Source organism: Theobroma cacao, chromosome 3, assembly GCF_000208745.1.
Source record: "Theobroma cacao cultivar B97-61/B2 chromosome 3, Criollo_cocoa_genome_V2, whole genome shotgun sequence".
In the NCBI taxonomy this organism is placed as follows: Eukaryota; Viridiplantae; Streptophyta; class Magnoliopsida; order Malvales; family Malvaceae; genus Theobroma; species Theobroma cacao.
In genome coordinates, this window is record NC_030852.1 from 1,279,301 (window position 1) to 1,305,935 (window position 26,635).

At 35.2% G+C, this 26,635-nt stretch overlaps 5 protein-coding genes across 11 annotated transcripts; 2 read left to right on the forward strand and 3 right to left on the reverse strand.

Annotated features, from left to right (window-relative positions):
* Positions 2,773-6,104, forward strand: LOC18603969 (probable apyrase 7). The gene is made up of 2 exons (XM_018116727.1): positions 2,773-4,278; positions 5,270-6,104. The coding sequence occupies exons 1-2, from the start codon at positions 3,132-3,134 to the stop codon at positions 5,800-5,802; spliced, it is 1,680 nt and encodes a 559-aa protein (XP_017972216.1). The 5' UTR covers positions 2,773-3,131; the 3' UTR covers positions 5,803-6,104.
* LOC18603970 (heme-binding protein 2) lies at positions 6,301-7,320 on the reverse strand. The gene is made up of 2 exons (XM_007036245.2): positions 7,024-7,320; positions 6,301-6,944 (listed from the first exon to the last, which is right to left on the reverse strand). Exons 1-2 carry the CDS (start codon positions 7,224-7,226, stop codon positions 6,503-6,505), a joined length of 645 nt encoding a protein of 214 aa, XP_007036307.2. The 5' UTR covers positions 7,227-7,320; the 3' UTR covers positions 6,301-6,502.
* On the reverse strand, positions 8,001-11,644 carry LOC18603971 (motile sperm domain-containing protein 2). 6 transcript variants are annotated; one of them, XR_001927260.1, is made up of 7 exons: positions 11,373-11,644; positions 10,775-10,927; positions 10,282-10,428; positions 9,550-9,702; positions 8,828-8,950; positions 8,550-8,691; positions 8,001-8,267 (listed from the first exon to the last, which is right to left on the reverse strand). XR_001927260.1 is itself a non-coding variant. In XM_018118361.1 (7 exons), the coding sequence occupies exons 1-6, from the start codon at positions 11,508-11,510 to the stop codon at positions 8,614-8,616; spliced, it is 792 nt and encodes a 263-aa protein (XP_017973850.1). In that variant the 5' UTR covers positions 11,511-11,644; the 3' UTR covers positions 8,001-8,267; positions 8,583-8,613. The 6 variants fall into 6 exon arrangements, 4 of the variants coding, with proteins under 4 accessions (XP_017973850.1, XP_017973849.1, XP_007036310.2 ...); XR_001927259.1 differs by having other exon boundaries at positions 8,001-8,310; XM_018118361.1 differs by having other exon boundaries at positions 8,583-8,691.
* Positions 14,112-16,952, reverse strand: LOC18603973 (plant UBX domain-containing protein 10). Of its 2 annotated transcripts, none has more exons than XM_018116867.1 (4): positions 15,661-16,952; positions 15,123-15,323; positions 14,824-15,012; positions 14,112-14,726 (listed from the first exon to the last, which is right to left on the reverse strand). In XM_018116867.1, exons 1-4 carry the CDS (start codon positions 16,198-16,200, stop codon positions 14,499-14,501), a joined length of 1,158 nt encoding a protein of 385 aa, XP_017972356.1. In that variant the 5' UTR covers positions 16,201-16,952; the 3' UTR covers positions 14,112-14,498. The 2 variants fall into 2 exon arrangements, with proteins under 2 accessions (XP_017972356.1, XP_017972355.1); XM_018116866.1 differs by having other exon boundaries at positions 15,123-15,329.
* On the forward strand, positions 21,413-25,319 carry LOC18603974. The gene is made up of 7 exons (XM_007036253.2): positions 21,413-22,104; positions 22,237-22,323; positions 22,449-22,655; positions 23,272-23,436; positions 23,757-23,810; positions 23,922-24,068; positions 24,708-25,319. Exons 1-7 carry the CDS (start codon positions 21,733-21,735, stop codon positions 25,083-25,085), a joined length of 1,410 nt encoding a protein of 469 aa, XP_007036315.1. The 5' UTR covers positions 21,413-21,732; the 3' UTR covers positions 25,086-25,319.

Sequence of the window (26,635 nt, forward strand, 5' to 3'; positions counted from 1 at the left end):
GCGAGTTCGGGGTCTCCTGCTTTTAATATCAAAGCGAAAAAAAATTATTTATTTTTAGTTTTATTTTTAAGGAAAAAATTTAAAAGGAATAAAGAAAGTTAATTTTTCCTATTTTAAAATTTTTTTCATTTTTTAATTCATTAACATGACATCTGATTTACGACATAAAATAATAAGAAAATATCTATTTCCAAATTTGATTGAATAAATACGTTTGTTTATGAATACCAAAAATGAAAATAGAAATTAAGAGAACATTTTTTTTATTTTAAATTAAGAAAAAGTGACCAAATAAAAGGAATATGAGAGAATTTGAAAATGATTTCAACTTTAACGGATCTCGCATCAATAAAAAATAATATGAGCTTTTGAGTTAAACATATGAATTCGTGATTTATAACCTTATTTAAATTTTATTTTCATAATTTAAAGTCGCATAAGATTGTTCACGACATTTAGTATCAGAACATACTCTAATCTTTCTTTATGTGAATCTTATGACACATGGTATCAAAACAAATTCAGATCATGATATTTGATATCAGAATAAACACAAATGATCTTACGAGAGATACAAAAGTTAAGATAAATCCGAACTAATGTAAGAGTCTTTCTCCTTTATAGGTAAAGTGTCAGTGTAACGAGGACATTACATATTTAAATGTAATAAAATGTCATAAATCTCACGTCAATAAAACTCAAACTACTGTAAAAATTTCTCTCCTCTATGAATAAAGAGTTAATGCAACAAAGATGTTACACAATTGAATAAAATAAAATATAATGAATCCCACATCAGAAGGTGTGGGTGGATTTTCGTATAAAAATAAATGTCTTCCATCACTTATCAAGTATATTTTTTGGATTAGGTACGTAGGCTTGTGATTTATAAACTTACTTAAACTCTATTTTTAAAATAATTTATACGCTTACTTAAGCTCTATTTTTAAAATTTAAAGTTAAACTCAAGTTATTACCCATGACATCAACTGTTAAATTTTTAATCTATACATATATATCAGAAAAAGATTCAAAATTAGTTTACAAATTCACTCTTGACTAAATTTTTACCATTACTATTCATATTTTCCAAAAACTAATATATTTTAGAAAATTTACAAGATTTATTTTTTCCATTGGTTAACAGGGTAATCCCCTTCAATAATTAATTTTCAAAATAAAAGATTTCACGATAATAATATATTGTTTTAATGGTAAAATAAAATATTCTTGAAAATTTGAGGTATCGAGTTTAAGTCTATGAGTTTAATTTAATTTTATATTAGTTTGTTTAATTAATTGTATGAAATTTTTTTGATTGTAATTAATTTTTTTTGTAATTGTAATTACATAAAAAAAAAGTCTTTGGATATCTTCAAAATGCCATTGTGATCTAACTAAACATGTATTTGTCTTAGTTTATTTTATTTTCTTTCTGCATGTTAATTATTAATTTAATAATGAAAATTTTTAAAAAATAAGGACCAATTTGAACTGTTTTTTAGTTTTTGAGAAAGTTAAAAAGAAAAACCAAACTTCCAAAGAGGGCATAAAGCAAATGTTTAATTTGAATTGCAATGGGTTGGTATATATATTGCAATTAAAGCAACCTTCAAGGGAACCAACAAATTAATTTTTTATTATTTTTAAATTTATTGAGTAAAAGAATTTTCAAAAAAATTACGAGGGACTTCAATCTTCGACCCTTTGGTCCCCTTAGTGAACTTTTTAGCTCTCCAATCATGAAAGATTTAGAAGCAAAAATAATTAAAAAGAAAAAAAGGTTCACAGTGAAATCCCCATATGAGTTTCTGAAACTTTGTTGGAGTGCAGCTGAAGTCTGACACTGTCAAGCTGCAGTAGCAGTAGGACTACCGCATGTACTAATGCATTCAAGTTGGAGGGGGCCATGGTCTCCCAAAATTTGGTAACATTTTTTCATTGTTCCTTATATTTCAAGATATTATATTTTTAATTTTTAAAATTATTATAATTTAAAAATTATAAGAATTTTACCAAACATATTTTTTAAAAACAAAAGGTTTATTCATTTCTTAAATATTAATTTTAATCATTGGAAAATAAATTTAAACATAAATAAAATATAAAATAAACATGTCTTAAGAGAAAATACCCAAAAAAAAGTCCAAAAACCTTGGCCCGACAGTTTTGCCCATGAAACAGCCACCAGCAACCCAAAATAAAACTCAACTTCAAATTTAATATTAATTTTTAATAATTTAATTGTTAAAATTTTAAATTATAAATAATTTTAAAATTATGTATATTTCATTTTTGGTACTAATATTCTTTTTCTTTAAAGCAAATATTCTTACTTTTATTTAATATTAATATCTTATATTCATTATATATATATATATTACTTTTTATTATTATAAATTCAAATAATCAATCTATTTATTCTTTACGAAAATTTTTTATTATCAAATTTTGATATTTTTAACCAAATATATAAATGATATTAAATTTGTATCATTCGTATATTAATAAATCGTAAATTAATTTATTTTTTAAAGTAATGTGGTAGATTTAAATTTATAAAAAAAGCTTATAAAATATAATATAATAAAACCAATCATGTTTTGCTAGATTCTCTGCTAAGCAAACTATATAATGACCAAAATATTTCTTAAAAGTAAAATTAAATACTAGGATGAATCAGTTCATTCTCTGCGCCGACTTACCACAAACAGAAATGGAGTGATGGGTCGGGTTCTTTAGAAAATCCGACAATGATTAAGGTACATTTATTTTGGTCTTTCAGATTTTCTTTTCCTGATCCGTGATTCTTTGTATAAGATTCCATAGCTCTGATATTCTTCAATTAAATATGGAACTTCTGGTTGCTATTTTTTAAAGTGAAAATTCCTCCAAATCTGTTCAAAGTTTGAGATTTTTCCCATGTTTTGAGACAGAAAAGGGAATTAAAAGTTGTGGGATTTGGCAGTGAACTATGATTATGATCTGGGTAATTGACCAGCTGCTGTTGAGTTCCATTTATTCTGCAGATTTTGTAAGCTTGTATGTGTTTGTATTATGATTGGTGTATTTCAAAGGGGCAGTAGAGAAGATTGTTAGAATTTGGAAATTTTGATGATGATAGTTCACAAATGGAACCCAAATCGCCTTCAAAGGTTAAGCTCTCAGTCATGGGATTCAAACGATGGAAACGGGTCTTGAAAGTTTTCACTTTCGGCTTTCTCATTCTGTTATCCTGTATTGGTGTTTACTTAGCATTTAATTTTGTGAAGGCTTGGAATGTATTAGAGAGTTCATATTATACTGTTGTGGTGGACTGTGGAAGCACTGGAACACGAGTGAATGTATTTGAGTGGGAAAAAGGAGGTTTGGTTAATCAGGGCCTGCCTTATTTGGTGCATTCTTATCCAGATTATTCGACCAAGAGTCCACTTTGGAGAAATTCTTGCCACTACCATTGTATGCAGACTGAGCCTGGTTTAGATAAATTTGTTGGTAATGCTTCAGGAGTGAGGGCATCTTTAGAACCATTGATTGCATGGGCAGAACAGATGGTACCTCATGAAAGGCATGGAGATACTCCTATAATTGTTTTAGCTACTGCTGGGCTGAGGAGGTTGGCTGCCGAGGATGCTAGGCAGGTTTTGGATGATGTGGAGATTGTTGTAAGGGGACATTCTTTTGTGTATAGTAAGAACTGGATAAGGGTTTTGACTGGGAAAGAAGAGGCATACTATGGTTGGGTTGCTCTGAACTATAAACTGGGTAGCCTTGGAAATTCATTGAAAGCATCTACCTTTGGACTTCTTGATCTAGGAGGTTCATCATTGCAGGTTGTGGTTGAAGTAGCTGAAGAGAACGGCAATGAAAATGTCATGACATCAAATATTGGTTCAACAGATCATAACATTTTAGCATATTCATTACCAGCATTTGGTTTGACTGAGGCATTTGATCGGACAGTGGTCATGCTCAGTCAAAATCAAACAGACAGGGGAAATACCACTAACAGATTTGAACTCAGACACCCTTGTCTAAGTTCTGATTTTGTGCAAAATTATACTTGCTCTGGTTGCGCTATGCCAAATGTAACTGATCTTGAAAATTCTGAAAGTCTGATGTATAAATCTCAATTTTCTTTGACATATTTAGTTGGAGACCCAAATTGGGAGCAATGCAAGGAACTTGTGAGGGCGGCTGCAATGAACTACAGCGGTTCAGATTGGTCACATCAAATAGTTGGTAGAAACTGTGAAGCAAATTCATCTCCTTATGGTGGTAAGTTAGAAACAATCCTGCTCTTTTTCTGTATGAAATGTTGAAACATATACATACCGACATTTATCTTTTGTTTCTACTGCATTCATATAAAAACAGCTTTTAATTCAGTGATAACTGATAAAATATTAAGGGTTAGGCACTTCGGCTAAATATTTGTTTCCATTGGTCCAACTTAATGGTTATGCTTTTCAGTATAAAGCAGGACTATTGATTAAGGGTTTTTTTTTCTTTGAAGGATGATATGTTAATTTCATATAACATGTGAATTAAACTCGGAATCCATGTTCATCTTATGAAGTGAACTTGTTAGTTGGAAATACTTGGTGGTTATTCATCAGGTAATGCTCATTGAGTTTCTGGCATAGCGTACTTGAATCATTTCTTGCAATGGCCATTATCTAACAATGGCCATTTGATTAAACTGTTTCTCTGTGTGACATAGAGAAGGGCACTGATTTCTTGTAGATGTAGATAGACATATGCACTCCCCAACTTCTGAATCATGAGAATTGGACAGCAGCAGATATAATATTTGTCCTTTGCCCTATATCAAAAACAGTTAGTACTATGCAATGATAATATCATGTTCACAATTCAGTGCTCTGCTAATGAGATAGTAATTGCCACTGCATTTTAGGTAAACTCACTGGCATATAGATTGTTCACTGACCATTCTATTTATGCTTTGGGTTATTTTCATGTGAGTATACTATGACTTTATCTCACTGTTTATCTTTTGAAAGCTCTTTAACATACTCTCAGACGTTGTTCAGAAATCTAATAAAGATACGCCTTTTGAGGCTTTCATGCTTTAACCAGGCAATTCTTGTCTATTTACTTAAGTATGCTTATTAGATGTTTTCCTTGGTTCAGTTTCACTTTTTTCCACGTAATAGATTTTGATAAACTTTGCTCTTTCTTTGAGATATCTTGCCCTATTCTTGGATTGGACTTTATACACCTGTAACAATCTTTACATATTCTGCAGGTAGCAATATGCTAAATTTGACGGCTGTTGCCCATCACAGTGGACGCTTTCATGCTTTATCTGGGTTTTTTGTTGTTAACGACATGTTACACTTGAGCCCAAGGGCCAGTGTGACTGAGATTTGGGAGAAAGGTGAGCAGTTATGTTCAAGATCTTCGACTGAGTTGAGCAGCATTTCCCAAAGACAAACTTATGCTGGACAATCGTGTTTCCGGGTGCCTTATGTGGCATCACTTATTGAAGATTCTCTGTGCCTCGGCAATGGAGAGATAGTGTTTGGCCCAGGGGATGTTTCTTGGACATTGGGAGCTGCACTAATCCATGGGCTAGATAGTATTGAAACTCCTGCCAGCATTTCAACTACAAAAGACATGGATATCTTCTCATCCCCTGTTTTCCTTTTTGTTCTACTTCTCTTCCTTTTGTTTGTTGTTTATTGCAGCCAAATCACGCTACCTATGCTGGGCAGGAAAGTTGCAGATGTTGGTGTATCTTTGCCATCTTATGTTCATCCAAGACGCCGACAAACTTGATCTTTGGCACAGAAGTTAAGTAATTGGTCTAGTTAGTTTGGTTGTACAACCAAAATTCATTCATTCATTAGTTAGGTTAGAAAATTCTTTGAACAAACTGCTCTATAAGTTGGAAAAGATTCTGACATGATAAATCAAATTTGTTTAATAGGTTTGGGTTCCAAAAATGCCCATTATATTGCTATAATTTTGAGGTTCAGGTTCCTTTGCCCTCCTTTTCTTGCTTTAGCTATTTTTACCATCTTGAGTTGTAATCTTGTATTGAACTTTTTCTTGGCAAGCTTATTATTATGTTAAACTAATACCCTGTGTCTTAGACTTCTCCTAAACTTCACTTCCAACTAGGTAAAAGAATAGGGTATACTAGACACGTCATATTGTGTAACATTTTAATAAATATATCTATACGTGTGCTTAAGATCTTAACACATTTAATTAATCACATGTTTATCAATCTTGAACACGAATTGTCAAAGTCTAGTTAGTCAGAGCTGATCATGAGGATGAGAATGATTATTGTAAAATTTACTACTAAAACATATTGTTCTTGTATAATTCTATCATATATTTACATAGAACCTTTAGACATAAGAAAAACTAGAACACAACATGATTAAGCCTTATTTTACCTCCATATAGTATACAACCAGAAAATCTCCCCAAGTCCCAAGACCCAAACCTTGTGATTCTCCAATATCTTTCAAGCCGTAGCTTTTCCAGGGCCAACAAACACAGAAGCATCAACATCCACCCACAATTCGTTAACCCTACCAATAAACCTGAACGGTGGGTCATACTGGGCAATCGAATAACTGTACTCAGAATCAATAGTAGAGTTAGCCCATGGCGACAAGCTCAAACTTGTAGCAAGCCTGGCAGCCTCCTTGAGCACGCTATCATCCGTAGCAAACCCTGAAAACTTCCTGACAGCGACGTAATGGCTTTCCCAGGCGAAAGGTTCCAGGTTCAGTTCCGGGAGTGGCGTCGGTGGGCAGTCCTGGAACTTAGCAGGCAAGTAAAATCGGACCGCGTAGGCTGAGGAGTGAAGAGGCCCAGCTCCGGGGACTAGGCTTGTCACCACGGGTGATGTCATGGCTACCCGAGACCAATTTAGATTCGCACCTTCTATAAACTGGAACAATCTGTACCAATAATCAAAAAGAAAAACTAAGTAACAATTCTGGTTAAGTCGAATCGGGGAGGTGTTGCTGTTACTTATACCTGTGGAAGCCAAACAAGGTGGCCTTTTGGAAGGAAAGGTCGTTCACAGTTGCGGACATCCACGTGGCGTTTCGGTAGTGTCTGATTTCGAAGTCGGATTCCACGTGTAACACCTCGTACGGCGGGGATTCGGTTGAACGGCAGAGTACCAGCAACCACAGCAGGGTTACCACCGCGATGATCAACCTTGGTGCTCTCGCCATTTCTGTGTTCGCCGTTTTTACCGTTTTGCTTGCCCTGCTCGGTATTTGAAGAAAGGCATTGGGGATCGGGTTTTTACGGTTCTGTCCCTGATTGCTGATTTGACATTTTTACCAGCGCAATGAGTTAAATTTGGGATCAAATGTTATTAAGAAGTCCAAAATTTAATTTATTAATATTTTTATTTAAATTTAATTAAAAATTAAAATTTAATATTAAAATCTGATTATTAATATTTTAAAAAATATGAATTGGAGTGCAAGATAAAAATAAATTTAAAATTAATTTATATATTAATAAAAATTAAATTTAACTCATTAAAAAAATTAAAATGTAAAACCTTTATTTAAAATAATTAATAATTTTTTTTTATATATATCTCATTTTCTTACGCATACCTCTCGAGAACCTAAGTCTGTCTCTTGTGCTTCCCCTTATAAATTATAATAGTAATAGTTAAACTCTAAATCGCTCCAGTCAATGCCACAAATGAATAAACATACGGCTGGAACTTTGAATCATTAATGCTAATTAGGTTTTTCTTTATAGTTGAGCAATGGTAAATATAAGATTTTGAATAAAAAGTGATTAAAAAATAATTATAAAAATAATCATATTACATATATTAAATTTTATACATATAATAATAGAAAAATTAAAAACTGAGGAGTGACGGCCGCTGCCACCAGCCACCCTTTGGCTTCGCCCTTGCAGTTAAGGTCAAGCAATTTGACAAATTGAAATGAATTCGAAAGTAAGGTGTCTGATCCATGGTTAAGAACTCGATACTGTAGACATTCTCTTCCAACTCTGTAGAATGAGCTACCATTTATATGGTATAATGCAAATTGCATGTAGGTACAGTATACAGATTTGTAACTACAGGGAAAAGAAATGGTACCCCTATTTGTTTCAGTTTCTGCAACTTGTGGAGCAGTTTGTTCTTCTATAAGCTGGAGAACTCATCAATGTCCTTCCTAGAGAGCAGACTTGGACCATTTTCAAACCCCTTTTTGATCTTTGCAAGTTCTGGTATATCACAACTGCAAACACAGAACTCTACGCTGAGCTCAGCACTTGAAAATCCTGCAATTGTTGGCGTGAGTAAGAAAGGAATAGTTCTAGAATTTTCATTAAAAGCTTAACAATACTAAACTCTTTTCATGCTTTTATCGACTGCTGTGGAGAGCTACTATAGGTCAGTCAATTTTCTAATCTTAAGACAAACGAAATCCAGCTAATGGCAATAAATTAAATAGGGCAAAATGAGGTAAATCTTAATTGACAGAAATATTAAACTTGCGAAAAGTTAATTCCTATATTACATATTAATGCATTGCCAAAGTTTATAAACATATCCTTGTCTTAAGGATGCATATGGTAATTGCATTAGTCTCTGAAGTTGACCGGTATGGTTGCTTCTGTGAAATATTCCTTCCGGACAGTTTCCATGGAGCAAAATTTCACCTTCAAAACACATGAGACGATGTGAAATGTGTGTCGCATGAACCTGCTTTCTCAAAGTAAAGAATATTAACTTTAAACTTAAATTTAGATACAATTATATGCTTGCCAGAAAGAAGTTCATAGGTAGGGTGCATACCATAGAAGCGTATGATTTTAACAAGGGCTTTACTAGCTGCCAAATAGGCTTAAAGGCAAAAGGAGCTTCCACAAAGAGAACTTCACCCAACCGCTTTGGATAATAATAGTAAAATACATTAAACTGCCAAAGAAAGACGAATATAAATCAATTCTTTTTATCCTTAATAACATCATCTAGCAACTAGACTTATGAATTGAGCGTATGTGATGTCAGTTAATGTGACAACTGAACCTTGGTATCCAATAGAAGAAAAAGGTTAACAATGAGTTCTCTCTCTCTCTCTCTCTCTCTCTCTCTCTCTCTACACACACACACATATATCAAAACTTAGCATAAAATAACTCAATACCAATGAATAAGCCTCAAAAGAGGCTTTTAATTTATATATTTGAGAAACAGAAGAACCAATGACAGTATGAATTGCTTGGGGGACTAATGTTAAGGGTTAGAGGTACTCTTATGATTATATTCTATTAAGGGGGAAAAGACTATGCCTGCAAAACCCAAACCATAGACATACCTACACATGTATACACCAATTGTAAGATATCTATTTAATCATAGCAAGAAACTCAGATGTTAACATTGATAACATTTTATTTTCTTTATCTTTAACCAGCCAAACGCATATCTTTGAAAAGTTTAATGCCGATGTAGTGGTAACAAAACAAATAGTTATTGAAGTTCCACTAATATTCTGCAACTAATTTGTAAATTACCAAGAAAGTTAAAAAACTGAGATCTGCATTTTTGGTGTCGAAGCCCCGGAGATCAAAGATTCCTAGTATTTGTTCTTTCCCAGCTGGAAGCTTGCTCAATGCCTTCTCAATCAAAAATACACAGAGTTTCTCATCCTCATGCTGATCGTGCACCTGTGGCCATGAAAATTAATGACTTCTGTTGGAAGCTTAATCATCTCAGAAGCATATTTAAAGCATACTAAACTCTGTTTTGACTTATTCTATACAGAACATGAACCTTAAAACAACAAAATTTTGTCTGTCATATATCTAGAGGAGAGCAGGGCAATTTTTACTTGAGGACAGAAGAGCTGTGCCTGGACCCAAGAAGCTGCAAAAAAAATTAGAAAGTAGAAACTGGTTCATGAAGCAGAGATACGTGTCTCACTTCTCTTTTAGTCTCCAATTCCATGGTCTAATTAGGGGATCACTAATTTGAACAATGGTCCCATATGCAGTAATGCAAGGGAAATAGAGCACAGATGTCAAGAATCACCATAATCAGGGTCAAAGCATCCTAGTTCCTATATTTGATAATTATCCACATTCATGTAAGAAAACATTTTCCTTTCTTTTTTCTCCAGAAATACACCCACAAAACCTTTTGTAGCATGTGTATTAAAAGGTATCAAACAAGACAAAAGTATCCTTCTAGGCCAAAAAATCTGCACAAAGATACATTGCATATGGTCAGTGACTTTTGAAACTTACTGCAGGAAAGTGCTTGGATGCCACCACGATGAGCACTGGTCTGTCATTAACGTCAAGAAAGTCATGCACATAGGCTTTTCCAGTCTCAGCCATACTTTTCACCGCATCTTCAGATAAATCAGACACTCCAAACTCTTGACGCCATCTCTAGAAAAGAGTTTTTAAGGACAACTGGATAAGGGTTTCAGGTATAGAATAAAATTTCAGATGTAAACCAAGGAAGCCATTGTTTCTCCAAATATCTCTACTCTATTTCAACAAAACTTGCAACTGAAAAGCATCGTTTAACAGTTTGCTGCGAGTTATGAACCATTCTTGACCAAAAAAGGAATGGACTTTTGAAATTATACACAAGCAGTCTTGGTCCGCATTAGCTTCCATGAACTTTATATTTTCGTAAACTAAATTGAAGATTGTTATTAGGGCATGCCTTAAAATGTGCACAATTAAAGTTCTAGAGCCATAAGAGTATGAATGCATTGGTTAAGGATACAATAGCTTTTGTCAACTTAGCGACAGCTTCTTCAACAGAAAATCTCCGGTCCTTTAGATACCAGAGAATCATGTCTTCGTCGTCTCTTCCATTTTTTCCAACTGGCAGACTATAATGCTCCTTTTCAAGCTTCTCCTTCACTTTCAAAACTAACTGCAAGGTTCAAGCCAATAGCTTTAACCACTAATCAAAAGTTGATTATGCATTTCAACAATGCAGAAACAAGCTAATCTGATACTTATCAGTTGATTAGGTTTATCAATTTGAAAGTATTTCCTTAAGCACATTTCACTTTCAAAGCAGTAAAAATTGAAGTCAAGTCAGTAAACAATTTGAACAAAACAACTTCTCTCAAAATCAAGTAAAATTCATCAAAGTGATTGAAATTCCTCACTAAAAGCCTAAAACTAAATCACCCCAAACACATAGATGAACTCAAAGGAAAAAAAAACCATTAAAAATGGAAACTTTATACAATTCCAACATTTTCTTTCCCTTTCCTGAGTTTTCACAGAAACCAAACAAAACCCAGTTGCAATGGGACATATTGAGAAGAAAAATGGTAATAAGCCGAAGAAAAAGAAAAAAAAGGTAGTACCTTTCGTGAGTTATTTGGGTTTTTCAGACAATTTCGAACATAAAATTTGCAGTTTCGAATGCAATTAGGAGCCAACTTAATTGAGGTAAACAAGGGAGGACTACACGCACGAAGAGCTTCACATGTGTGGATCGCCATTCCTCCGAATTCACCCTCTCAGCTCAAAGTTTACCGTCCAGCAACGCCCGTTCCAACGTTCGGCTGTCCGTTTCCCGGGAAAATCGGTGGTGGAAAAGTGCGATTAAAACTGAAAAAACGTATTCTGCTCCAGCAAACTGAAAACTCCGCCGTTTTGGTTGGAAGTTAGTTGGCGGTTGTTACTGGGTGGGCCCGGCGTGGCCCAAAGAATTAGCCTTGGGCTCATTGAAGAGAAACAGTATTTTGGGCTTTTGGGCCTATCTCAACGTTTTCGGCCCTTTTATTCTAGACGGTATTTCTATTTCTATTAAAATGTTTTTTTTTTTTTTTTATATCTTGTTGGTTCAATATATCCATCAACTCATTAAGAGCCGACCGCAACTCTCTACGACCCCAACCCAGCCATGCTGGTTTCAACCTCCTCGAATTTGTACTTCATTCCCCCCACAGCTACCTCCGATGAATAAATTATGTTGTCATAGGAAATTACACTTTTAATTTCATCTTCTGAAATTATCAAAATATTATCGAAAATAAAAGGTTTACAACTAGAAAATGTCATACGAAAACAATTAAAAGTTCAAAAAATATAAACTGAATTTTACATGAGTCGTAATTTAATAGTATAGTATCAAAAAAAAAATTAATTATTTAAAAGAATTTAAATAAATTTTTATATTTTTATTTTGAGTTAAATAAATCATTATAACTACCATTGATTTAATTAAAATATTATTTATCATTTTATATCAAGTGATACTAATATAATATATTAATATATTATCATTGATGATGATATAATATAATAATATAATTATATAATATTTTTTGTATATTATATAAATATAAAATAATAAATAATATTTTTGTTACTGATAATGTAATCTTATATAAGTCACGAACAAAGTTTTAATCGCCGAATTCCTTCAAATCCAATGACTAGGGTTAACAGAGGCAAATGAAACAGAAAGAAAAGTTGTCGGAGTTTGTCGATCAATTTGGATGCATGAAACAATGGTGAAAGAGGCTGGGCATTGTGTCCCCACTGGGGGTATTGGCGACAAACATTTTCTAACCACCCAAACACCAATTGGAGATAGACAAAGCATTCTTTTCCAACCAGATAGATCCAATACATTGTTTTTTCCAAAGGAAATTAAGTTTCTTGGCCAAGAAAAGAACAAGATGGAAAAGTGCAGGTGACACCTTTCAGCTGATGGTAATGTCTCTTTCCCCACTGCTAGCCTGTCTTTGTACCTCCCCACTATCCTCTTTCTTTGGCCCACAAATATCAACCACCTACCTTTCTTCCACTTTCTTTCCTGGTAAGGGATGGGTGACAATTGAGGTCAGGACCACCATTTTTATTCATATAAGACTTAGTAGTGTAGGAATTTAGTCACAGTGTTTTTAGGAACTCTTCAAGTTCTTTAACTTAGGTACTAGTATTTACCTCCAAAATAATATTTCGGATAATTGTGTTTGAAAATGTTGAATTTGAAAGAATGAATTCGGGTTTAATTTGATTATATAAATTTCGAAGATTAAATACACATTATATAGGATTTAGTTTTAAAAGAATCGGGAGAATATATAGACAATTGATTAGTAGGAATTCTAATTCATTGAGACCACGTGTATTACCATAAATCGACTATTTATCATAATAGAATAGATGTATCTTTTGAGGATAGAATAGTTTAACCAAGTACAATTTTTTTCAGGATAAAGGTAGAATTGGTGGAGAAGAATTGATGCAGTTCTTAAAACCTAATGAGTCAAATGTGATGATTATGATTTAGATTTTTCAAAAGAACAAAAAGAAACTCTTTATTGTTTCTAGAGTCATACATTCCTATATAGAAAGTTTGGGGTGTGCAAGGAGATATGTTTATTTACATTATCTTACCTCACTTTGGATCCTTTCTTCTTTTAAGACAATATTCACTTTTTCTTATTGGAGTAAAGCAGAATTTCAACCCCTATTGTAATCATTTCCTTTGGGAATCATTTTTCTTAGAAAAGAGGGACATATGCAACCGTTGCTTTCAAGCAATGTGATGAGAAAATTGGAGAAGAAATCTGATTCTGTACCCCAAGAAAATGCTGCTGCTTCAAACTTCTTGTTGTCTGTTCAATGACCAAGCAAACAGAGGAGAGAAAAGAAAAAAGGATTTACCCCAAAGCTCCTGTTAGTGTAAACTGTTGCTTGGCATTCAAACAAGTTTTTCCGCAGTATAAGTGTTAAAGATCTTTATATAAAGGTTTAAGTTAATCACTACTAGTAACTTGAATTTACGTTTTTAGTGTCGATGTGATTTAGGTTTGAAAAATTGTTGAGAGATTAGTGTTTAGCTCTGTATCATTACATGAAGTCATGCTGTAACTTTGCAGATACTGTAATTAGATTCAAGTCTATCAATTAGGTTAAATGATGTGTATATAGATAGTGCTGTAAACTTGATGGATATATCAAAGGCTTGTGCGTTCTTGGATGTGAAGACCTTCACAGATATGGTGGTAATAGACATTTGATCAATAGAGGCCTCATTTTGGAATAAGGATATACCTTCTTCTCCTGAAACTCTAGCAGCAAAAATATGAGGAAAATCACTGAACTTTGGTAGCACAGTGTCTGCTTGATTATGCTTGTTAGTTCTGATGTCAAAGTGGACCTTGTTTGCACCTCGGTTTTGCTGATCCTTTTTGATGAGTATCAGTAAATTTCATGGTAGCTTATGTAGGTAAAGTTCTGCTCTGTATTTTGCTCTTTGTTTCTCCCCTAACCAAAGTCTAAGCATTGATGTAAACTACTGAGGAGATTAGATCATGGCGAAGAAACTATGATGTAAGACATATATATGGATGATGTGATAGGTATGGGATAGACGACATCTAATCATAGTTTTTGACATATTTGTAAGCTTGCGGGAATGCTGTGCATGTCATGGTGCATGGAGCTTTCCTGCACCATCATTAGTTTTGTTGTCAGAGAAGCTCCAAGAACAGGCTTGCTCTAGGATGCAGACCAGCATCTTTCAAAGTCATTCCCATTTGATCAACACCATAAACTCTTCTCGGGAAGCTTGATATTAATCTGTAGTTTCCAAGCCCAGGTAGTCCTAATGAATCAATGTATCTGTAAATTGAGAGGATCTTATCTGTGCAAGAAAAGCTATGCTCTCTTCTTTCACCACTCGGAAACCGAATCAATATCTGAAAAATTCATCAGGTATTTGAACTGTCAGAACCATGTTCTGAAACTGAAACAGGTTAGCCTAATTAAGACAGAATGATTGGTTGTAACAAGCACCTGAGTAGCCTGAGGAGTGTCCTTCCCTTGAGTAGCAGTTTCTTTGTACTGAGCTTCTCTAATGGATGAGGCCTGCCTTGTTTTACCTAGTTGTTTCTCTGTAGGCATCTGCCTAGGCTTCTCATAATTTGCTTTATTTGAAGCTTCTACTGGTTTTTGAGCTCTCGCATTCCTAAGCCTTTCCTTTTCCTAGAAAGTTCCAAAAAAAAAAAAAAACATTGGTCTTGTTAATTTGCAGCTTTAAGATTTTCCTTGACCAAAACCATAGGAATTACAAATCAAACAAAACAGGCACACACCTGGTCTATATTTAAAGCAGCAAAATATGCAGCTTCTTGTTCTTCTCTCAACTGACGATCGGCCCTTAACTTCTCTTCCTCCTCCTTAATCCTTGCTCTCATCTGTTCTTCCTCCCTTCCTCTTGTACTGCTGAAAGCCGACCCTTGCTCCTCCATTGTCCTCTGCAGAATCTCCACCAGCTCAGCTGGATCAACTGGGCCCTCCATCTAAGCATAAACAAGGTAGATAGAAGAAAAGTTCATAACAAGATTATTGTCATTGTTGTCAATATTGAGAGTACAAGGGGAACAAATACATGTTCAAGTTAAGTGCCACTACCACATTAAAATATTTTTGGTCTCATCATTAAGTTAAGAAAATGAATAAGAAATCATGGCCTACTGATAGATGCATGCCTGTTGTTAAACCCCAAAGAGAAGCACTGTTGTGACAACTTCTTTAAGACACTTGATGGTTGAAACTAAATGATAAGCATGCAAGAGTTCCAAAATCAAATTAAGAAACGAACCTAGAATTTAACCTGCAATGTTAACCAACCTGTTGCAGCACTGCTATGCTGTTACCAGCAGCTGGTGCAATCACTGCACAGAAGGGGAAGCTAGCAGGCTGCAGAGTTGCAGCCATTTGTAAACCCTCTCCTTTATTTGCAATTGCTCCCCAGCACACAAAGTTTGCATCAAGAAACTGTACTACCAGCTCTGAACACAAAGTCCCTGAACAAAACGAGGGAGTGAAGGGATGTTCCGGAGAGTGGAGATACATGAACATGAACTTGTGCTCATCCTCTGCTATCTTCAGAGCCTCCATAAAGCTACAGGCATAGAAAAATGGATGTGTGATTCCATATTGCTGTTCAAAACTAGCTAGAAAAGCCCACTCTTCTGGAACAACTAGGGGCTGCTGCGGTTGTGAATGTTGCAGCTGCAAGTTTGGTGGTTGGTATTGGTTTCTTCTACCCAGTACTCTTGAAAACCCCCCTATTATGTTTCTGGGAAGGTATACTATCCGACAAAAAATCCCATTGCAAGAGGGGGTCGTCCCTCTTGCTCTCACACTTCCTCTTATTGTCAATGACATTTCTCTATCTTTAGTAGCTCCAGAAGATTATTCAAAACCAAAGAGGAAAAAGCAAGAAAGAACTTGTATACTTGCTGTTTGCTTTCAAGAATGCTGTAGACTGATCAAATTGTAATTTATACAACTGCCTATCATGCAAGCTGGATATCTTAGAAGGAACTAGACGGCTAAGTTCTTGATATTCACTTGGGAAATTTCTCAATCCATAAAGATTGCCACTAACTAGTAATCTGTTATAATCATCTTTGTTATACCGTTCTTTAATGAACTTTATGTGAAGATGCCTCTTCTTTTTTCCATTTCTACAGAACTCAAAGAGGATGCTTTGCTTATGATAGAATCCACCGTTAATTTTGAAAAAAAGAAGATGCTTGTGACTATTTGCCATTTATGTAAAAAGGTAACCTGATTGACAGAGACCACAGTGAATGGAGGATAAGATTCCATCCCTGCAGCATTCTCAAGTTCAGGAATGCTCAGAGCACATATCCCAGTCTTCCTGTAGAAGGGTTGCAATGGACGATTCATAATCATTCTACCAAATGTAACTTTCTTACCTTCTGATATGTAGGTGAGGGCAACGTTCGAAGCACTTTCTAGCATCTGTACCAAGCTGTAACCGTAGCATCTGGTTTGATTAGCATTTGAATATATGGTCAAAAAAATGATATGTTATGCAACTTTCCTTGAAAGTTTGAGTGTTCAAAGTTCTCAAATTTCAAAGTGAAATTCTGTCCGATCAAAGAGCAAATTGCGCAAGTGATGTAAATCTTGTAAAACTGTCGGTTGGTCCACTCTAAAAAGCCATGTAAAGCAGATAAGAACCAAGATTAAAGAAAAGTCAACAGCAACTGGTTAATGTAAGGCTAAAGTTTGTACAAGGGGATCACTCATTGCTTTTAGCTAGTTAATTGTAAAGTAAGGGCATAATTAAATGAATTTTAGCATGTTAATCATGGTTTTCTAGAGACCACAACAGCACAAAAACGCCAGATTAACTGAATTTCATGGTTAATTGGTCTTGAAATTGGATATACTGAATACATCCTGACTACTAGAATGTAAGTTTAAAACTAGAGCTCCCTTGGCTGATTCTGATGGGGGATAAGTTGTTCAATCCTGGAGCCTTTTGGTAATGAGATAGAGCTTCCTAAAAGCCTACAATTAGTCATGACAAAGACTTGATTTTGGGCTCAAGAAAATCCAAGTTAGTCAAAAAAGTTCCAAATTTTCTCATAAGCATCATGCTGATTCCTTAAATGGTCAAATTTGTCGACAAAAGGTGCTGCTTGAGTGCTTGGAGTACTTGAGAAGGTTTGTCCATGCCCCCATTACGAAAGAGCTATGCCTGGACATCTCAACTTGGGGTTTCTTTAATCCATTTTGGGGGTAATCTTTACTTTCTAGCCTCCAAGAAAGCAACATCCCTGCTCTCAATGTTTGGGGCAAATGTTGACACCCATGTGACAGTCTAACTGTTAGCTTAAAACGATTTCATTTCCTAACCATTCTTTTAGAAAGTTTACAATGTTTTTACAGCTTTTTCTCCCATAAAGATAGTGAAAAGAATGGGTTATTTATATATCAAATAGTTTTCCACCACATGGTCTCCACATCTCTATCAGATGATCTATCACCATCTTCAGCCTTTAAAGTAGGCACTAACCTTTGTTGTGGTCTATCTTCATTTGCATTTTTCTTTTTCTTCTGCAGGCAAAACAATAACTGGTAGGACAATCCCATTGTGCTTGGCAAGCAAGCATCACCATCCAACACGCTTGGCGTGCTTGGACTTTATTGGATTGTCATTTGATGATAACGTCTTGTTGAGTCCATAAATTGTTTGTGTTCCCTTTCCATTATTTGTTCCTTTTTTTTATTTTAAAAACCCATTTTTCTAGCAATCATAATTCATCTTTTTTCACCCATTGATGATATCCACCATGTGAAAAATTGACTCTGAAAATTTCAATGGCTTCATATTGCTGTAACTTGAAGTGATAATGACTCCACTAGTTGATGTACATTTCAATTTATACATTTATGTTGTGCTCTTTTCTAAACGATTCAGTATCTTGTCACTTCTTTTCTCAACAAATACATGTTCTCTACATGTGAAATAGAGTTTTAATAAAGAAATTCAAAATCTGTTAAGTTGTAGGTATATTATTGAACATATAATTATAATAAGAAACAATCTGCAAGATAATTATGTCTTCATTATTGTTATCCTCATTCCTTTTCGTAGGATTTCTCCCACCAGAATTCAGACAGGGCTGTAACTCTAATAATATAAAGACACAAAGTGCAGGTGGGATACACAGTGTGAAATCAATAGTGGTCCAGCCATTAGGTTCACCCAGAACTATTATTACAGCAACAGTCTCAGTTAAAAAAAAGGTAAGAATGACCACCTTCTTTAAAATCTATGAGCATCATCTCCACTACTGTCTTTGCTACCACATTGCTTCCATTATAAATATGTATTTTCATGTTTACATATGTTGAATCCCTTCAGGGAAAGCATGGCCACGACAGCCTTTTGTCAGAGAAAGTGTAGTTTTTACATAATAACTAGTCATTAGATCACATTCCCTTTTATGCATAAAAGAAAAAAGTATTAGTATATATATCACAACACAAACACAAAGTGGCATTCAAAAAATTTTCAAATACCCAAGTGTATATACTTTCTAGGGGGGTGGGTTTGGAATCTATTCTCTCAAGCTAACTTTACAAAAGGGCACTGGAAATACCTTAATAATCCCCCCCTCAATGCCAGTTGTTTTAAATTTGAGAGTGACTTTCAGTGGCCCAATATTCCTCAACAGCTAGCTTTGCTTTAATTTGGTTGCAGAGGTGGGTGAGACTATAAGTGGGCATTTGTGAAAAGAAGAGAGAAAAATAAAGAATGTGTATCCTGACTAAAGGGGAGTTTTTGGAAGTGGCAAGCACCCTAACCCAGGACCCTAAAAGGTAACCAGGACAAGGGGCCCATATCTTTGTGCTCCCACACCCACGCCCACAGCCTAATCCCTGCCCCTAATCCAAAGGGTGTTTCAAAGATTATTAAAATCTAATAAAAGATCCCTTTCACTTTTTAGATTACTGTATAGGAATGATTCTTCTCCTCTGTTTGTCTTGGATTCATGACAGAAGTGTCTTTATTCTAACTTTACTAGGATGGCTATAGAAATTACCTAATGCCGCAGGCAATTTAGAATAGGGAACCTTCACACCACTAAGGGGCATAAGCATACCACCTTCCCTCCAATCCTCCACGATTAACATGACTAATTAAAGCAATGGCTCAGAGTATTTGGTGATCAAACTTGAGGATCACACATTGTCTGGCATTTCTGCTGCTTGTCCTGCTTAAAAAAGACATCAGCAACCAATGATTTTGACATCAGTTTTAATCAACCAGGCCAATGTGATCAATGTTGAAAGGAGCCTGTGGTCCCACTGCATTATTACTATTACCTTTGAGTAAATGTAGATTACGATAGTTTTCCACCACTGCTTTGGATGAAATTGGTTTGGATGTGGAGTGGTTTTTGGAGAAATTAGTTGCTAATGTTCTGGATGAAAAAGGCCCAGGGGGCTCTAATTTTTGGATGTGACAGCAGTGCTATAGTAAATCAGTTGAGGATGCTCCCTGTTAGTCTCTTTTCTTTTCAGTTATTTCATTTCTTTTTCAATGAGAAAAATCAAGGTAAGAAAGGGTTAACTAACTGTGCAATGTGATCATCAAAACTCAAAAATTTTGCTAATTGAAAAAAAATGACAAGATTGATTTAATATGAACAGTCTGAAGATAATGTGACCTTTTTTAAGTCCAATTCATGCCTGCAAAATTTAGTTGATGCAATGTGACATGTTATAAATTTGATAATATTGCAGTCTTAGTCTCCCTGTGGCCAGTACATTAGACATTGCCAAAAACCAGGTCAGGGTACCACCATGCATTTAGTGGCTCATCAAATCAGCCAACAACCAACTTAAAAACCATTAATCCAAGTCTCAGAGAGAGAGAGAGAGAAAGGGTCTGTATTTTTCACTGAAATGCATGTTTCTACCATCTGAAATTCCAAACTGACATAACATAACAGAACATAGAATTGGTATAATCAGATGAGCATTTCCATGCATGTAAATATGATAGTTTTCCTTCTCTTTTACTTGTTTCTTTTAACCCCCATCTACAGAACACTGTACATACCAGTTGGCAATTTCTATATCTGTTAAAGGCTGCTGCTGCTGCCGGTGCTAGAATTTCCTTTGGGATCATTACAATGACTCTTTAGGTATCTTTACATTTAATTATGTACTAATAATACTTAGTCAAAAGAAAGTTGCATTTGTTTGGAGAGCAAGAAAATTTTTCTTTCTTTCTCTCTTTTTTTTATTTTTTTTATTTTCCCTCTGTCATCATGATTTCTTTGACATGATCATTGTATATGCCCCACTAAATGTACAAATGTTCTCTACATATACTCCCACTTCATAGTGATTGGAGCACCATACTGCGGGACTGTGGTGTCATTCTTTTTTTTCCTTTCTTTTTCAGTACAATTGTGCTTATACATAAAAACAAGCATAAATAAATTCACATTAAATAGCCATTTGTAGAGAACAGAAAGAAACAAAAACCATATTCACAAAATGATTCATTGGAAAAGAATAGGAGAGGAATACTCAGTAAATGCCTGCAAAATGATTGAGATATGAAATTTAATATCACAAGATCACATTCTGTCAGTTTTTTTTTTTTTGGTGTTCTTCAGGGGTAGGGGGGGTGCCAGGAGGATAACAGAAGTACAGAAAAACATTGTAGTATAGAGCAGAGGAATTAGAAGCACAGAATTTGATTCTCTCTTTTGACAAAACTGGAAACCCTTTGCCTAACAACAACCCAGAAAGCAAAACAAGAGGCAAAAAAGAAATGAAAATGAACTAAAAGGAATGATATTATAACTGTATGAAATCTCTCTCTCTCTCTCTCTCTCTCTCTGTCTCACACACACACACACTCACACATAGTCTCTCACATTCCTCAAATTCAAAGCAAAGAATATCATAAAAATCAGTTCGCACTGGCCCAGTTCATTCCAACTCAGACCTCAACTCTCAGTCCTCGCTTTCCTTAAATTCGAAATCATCTTTCTCTTTCTGAGAGACAGGATTAATTCCCATTTTTTTTTTGAAAAAAAGAAAAGAGCATCAAAAAAGAAAACAGCCCATGTCTGTTTTGACCACAGTCCGTTATGGGTAAAACTTGGAAAAGTACAAGACCTCTTAGGAGGTCTATTTTAACATGCTCGTGCTTGAAGTTTCTTGTGTGTCAGACCTCAAAACCAAGGCACCTAGAATAATCTTGTCTTACAAAGAAAAGGGTCGAGACCCGAGAGTGTTTTGTTTATATGTTGAAAAATGGAGAGGCAGTGGAAGTAGAAGTCTAGAACTGATCAGGCCTGAGGGGGAAGGGGGGTGTGTGTTTTTTCTTTAATCGTTCATCTGTTTTGTAAGGACATGAAGGGAGATTCATTTCCAGGGACAAAAATTTGGAATAAACCATGTTGTGTTGCGAACACAACAAGACAGCTCCAATGTATACAAACACAACCCTTCCTATCAAAACAAACAACAACAACAGCACAAAAACATTCCACAAATATGGCTTCTTCTGTTTCCCACAACACTTTCTCAATGATTCCTATTTTTGTTGCTTTCCTTGTTGTTGCTTCCTCTCTTGGCCCTGTCCTGTCTTCACCATTGGTATCAGATTCCGGTCACCGGAAGTTGGCAAACCATACTTTAAGGCCTGCTAAGGAGATTCAGAAGCTAAGGAGAATCAATGCTTATCTCAAGAAGATCAGTAAGCCTGCTGTCAAGACAATTCAGGCATCTTCTTTTCCTTTATCTTTTCTTCTTCCAAATTTTCTGCTTGTCCTTTCCGGGAGGGTTAAGACTAGTTCTTCTTTTGTTAGCTTTCTGATTAAATAAGATATCTTGGTTCTTTGATTCTTGCTTCAGAGTCCAGATGGTGATGTCATAGATTGTGTTCTATCTCATCTTCAACCTGCTTTTGACCACCCTGAGCTTAGAGGGCAGAAGCCATTGGTAATTTTCTGCTTGTTTTACCAGCTCAGCTTTTCTTCTGAAATACATATAAATGCAACTGAAAATTTGCAAATTTGGAGCATTTCATCCTTATTTGTGAAACACATCGAACCTCATTTTGACAGGATCCACCGGAGAGGCCAAAAGGCCATAACTCCACAGAAGCAGTCTCTGAAAGCTTCCAGCTATGGACAGACTCAGGTGAATCATGCCCCCAAGGAACTGTTCCAATTAGAAGAACTACAGAGAAAGACATTCTGAGAGCAAGTTCTGTTAGAAGATATGGAAGAAGAAGACGGGTGCGGAGAGACTCAACAGGCAACGGCCATGAGGTCAGTGCCTTGAACCTTAAGTCACTTTCAGCAATAGAAACAGTACGGCAGAAAATTTGCATCCAAATCATACTCGTTATTCCCAAGACAGAAAATATGACGAAAACAGGGGGATAGGATTCCGGCAGTCTTAAGAAAAAACAGACTGAGAATTAAGAATCATTTTCTGTTACATTCTGTCAAAAACGTTTAATAACCCAGGATTGAGATCAGTAGAGCAGAAAATCTGTCTTATCGTTAGCTTCCATTCTTTTTCCTGGAAACCCCTTCCAGCAAAAGGCTAGTTTTCCATTAGAAAAGGCCAACTTGATTTTCCTCTGTTTTTTAACAGTAATCAAACAGTTCACCTTGAGTTGGTTGGTGAAAAAGAATGAAAGGCAGACAGTGAATAGACATTGGACTCTAAAGTTGATTTTCAATTATAGAGCACTACCATCAACCATCAACTTAATTGAAATTTTTTACATCTACTTTATAGTTCCTCATACCAACCAATTATTATCATCTGATTGCTGATGATAGCATCCTTTCAATGCTTCCCATCAAGGTGAAATATACCAAATGATGCAAAAGTTTTGACAAATTTTTCTGTTTCTTTTGTTTTTTCTCATCGCAGCATGCAGTTTTGTTTGTGAATGGAGATCAGTATTATGGAGCAAAGGCAAGCTTAAACGTGTGGGCGCCTCGGGTGACCAATGAATACGAGTTTAGCTTGTCACAGATATGGGTCATCTCTGGTTCTTTTGGCAATGATCTGAACACCATTGAAGCTGGTTGGCAGGCATGCCCCTCAATTTCTTAGTACATATTTCAGAATTTTCTGTATTGAGAAGCCCTTATCTGCTATTCATATCCTGAAAGGAAATCTCATTCGTACACCTGCTATGACATTTTTATCTTATTCGAGTTTCAAAACGTATCCTGGAAACATCAATTGGTGCATGTTGCACGAGATTTTTCTGTAAAATCCTTTTCTGAAGTTGCCTTCAATTATCAGCATGCAATTATTTTGTTTAATCTGTCACAAACATGAAATGATATTTGCTGTTGTGTACTTACCATTTGCATCTGATGAACAATTGCATTCATGTTTTTCTTCAGGTTAGCCCTGAATTATATGGAGATAATTACCCTCGATTCTTCACATACTGGACAGTGAGTATAACATCTAGCAACTTTTCTTGTCTTTCTTAAAGCTTGAAAAGAAGAGTTAGAAGGAAAAAAAAAAAACAAAGAACCATCTGCTAATTGGCTTTCAATTTACAGACCGATGCATACCAAGCCACGGGATGCTACAACTTGCTTTGCTCTGGCTTTGTCCAAACCAACAATAAGATTGCCATTGGAGCAGCAATCTCTCCAAGGTCTTCATACAATGGCAGACAGTTTGATATCGGAATAATGGTTTGGAAGGTGAGTGCTTGCCACCATTACTTCAAAATAAACAATCTGGCATAATTTCCAAGAACGGAAGATCTATTTGTTATTTTAAGCTTGAAGGCAGCTTGCACTGTTCTCACATCTGCAAACTTCAAGATTTGGCTCCTTTGACTAATGCCTGGAGAACACCACCAATAAATGCACTAAACATGCGGGCTTAAATTAATATAATCAATGAAATTGACTTAGGTGATTAATGACTAAAGACCCTTCTTGACATTTAACTTAATTCTTTTTTTTGTTCTTAATATTATAATGTAAGATTCTCTTCTCTTTATTGTCTCAAACAGTTTATTGATGTGTCAACTTTGTTTTCTTTATTATAATTTTTTTTTTTAAAAAACAGCTCTATTTTAGTTTGACTCCATTTTTAACTCTTATTGGTCAGCTTAAGAGGAAAATCAATAGGTTTATGCTACCAAAAAGTCTAAAATTTCTTTCTTTTCTGGTACTTTATGTTATATCTCACCATCCATTAGGTAACAAGACAATTCAACCAGACAAGGAAAATTTTTCAGAAAAATTGTCAAGCAGAGTTGTGACTGATGAAACATAAATGGACTGCAACAGTGTCCAACATTTAACTGAAAGCACCAAAAATGTTCTTTGTAGGATCCAAAACATGGACATTGGTGGCTAGAGTTTGGATCAGGATTACTGGTTGGGTACTGGCCTGCATTCCTGTTCAGCCATTTGAGAAACCATGCAAACATGATACAGTTTGGAGGAGAAATTGTGAACACTCGATCATCAGGGTTCCACACATCAACACAGATGGGCAGTGGCCATTTTGCTGAAGAAGGCTTTGGGAAAGCAGCTTATTTCCGGAACATGCAAACTGTTGATTGGGATAACAATTTGCTGCCTCTCACAAACCTTCGCCTCTTGGCTGATCATTCAAATTGTTATGATATCAGACAAGGTAGAAACAATGTTTGGGGAACTTACTTTTACTATGGAGGCCCTGGAAGGAATGTAAGGTGTCCTTGAGTCAAACAGCATAGGATACAGGGTGAACCCAACCCCCAGTTTTTCTTTCTGGGTATTTAGTTTTCCTCCTAAACCTTAACATGGTTGGGGTTATTTTTAGATTTTTTTTTTTTACTCTATTAATATATATTTTTCTTCCCCTGATAGGTTGATTTTCCCGCTTTGGGGACTATATGTAAATTCTGGGGCAAATACAAATTGTTAATAACACTGAGTTGCTGTCTGTTTCTTTCCTTTCTTTGCTTCCCAATCCTAGTAAACAACAGCACAAACTCGTTAGGTTACACAGTTACAGATGAGAAAAATGGTGATAAAACAACACAGGAAAGGGCCAAAGAACCCTAAAAATGCAGTCACAAAAACCCATAAATATGCACAAATCTTTCTGTGCTTAGGAATCCTCAATCAGAAGACAATATTGAGAATAAGAAAACATTTTTCTACATGGCTTTTGCATGTGAGAAGAAGCAAGAAAGCATGTAAAAATTGTAAAGAATTCTCCAGCAAACTTAACAAATGAAACTTCTTTACAACATTAAACTACAAAATGGAACTTCTTTATAGATATATTAAACTATCTTTGGCTTCAGCACCAGCTTCCCAAGAATAAATAAAATACACTGATGAATCTCAGTGGCCCCCCTGCAATGCCAATTTAAAAGTAAAAACAAGATAGAATGCAGCCAAACTGATACCAAATTCACTGCAACAACTAGTCTAACTAAACTTTTGGTGACTATAACATGGATTTGAGCAGAATACTAAATCAGGAAGTACTATATTTTACACTCTTGTATTGTCGTTCTCCTTTGTTAGAAAGAAACCCGGCCCTTCTCTTGGGCATCAGGGCAGATGTCCCTGTCTCTACAAAGTCAAATGTTTACACACCACCTAATATCAAAGCTAATGCCTAGTTCACTTCAAAGAAAGAGCTAGGTTTGAATTCGTAAAACTTGATCTATTTGGCACTACATTGGCCATCCAAACTAACTTTTGAGAACCCAATTTGCAATACCAAACTCACCCTAAGAGGGGCAGAATTGTTACTTATGTGGAAGTCCACAGGAAGATACAGAATAGTTCATAGATTTTGGTAGAAAGAATGAATGAATAAAATTAATAATGTTGTAGGTACAGACATGAACTAAAAGGCAATAAAAAGATCCTTTGACATGGAAAAAGCAATGAAGAAAACAAAGATATTGTGCAACTAATCAAGAATCACAAAAGCTGGTCTCTCACCTGAGACCGTTTGTGAGTGTAATCGTATTGATGTGAGAATCAATTGCAATACTTAATATCATATTTTTTTATAACCCAAATTTCACTTCATCTCAAAACATTGCATCAAGATTTCGACATTCATGGCTATTGTCCATAATTAATTGAACAGCCATGATATCACCCTAATTCCTTTACATATATACACTGTATTTCTATCCAATCCCTAAACCCTAACTCTCACATTGAATCTCTAGCAAATAATAGACCCTAGCTCTCATGTGATCGACTGATCAACTTTCTTCTTTTCTCAGCTTTTTTCTCCTCAT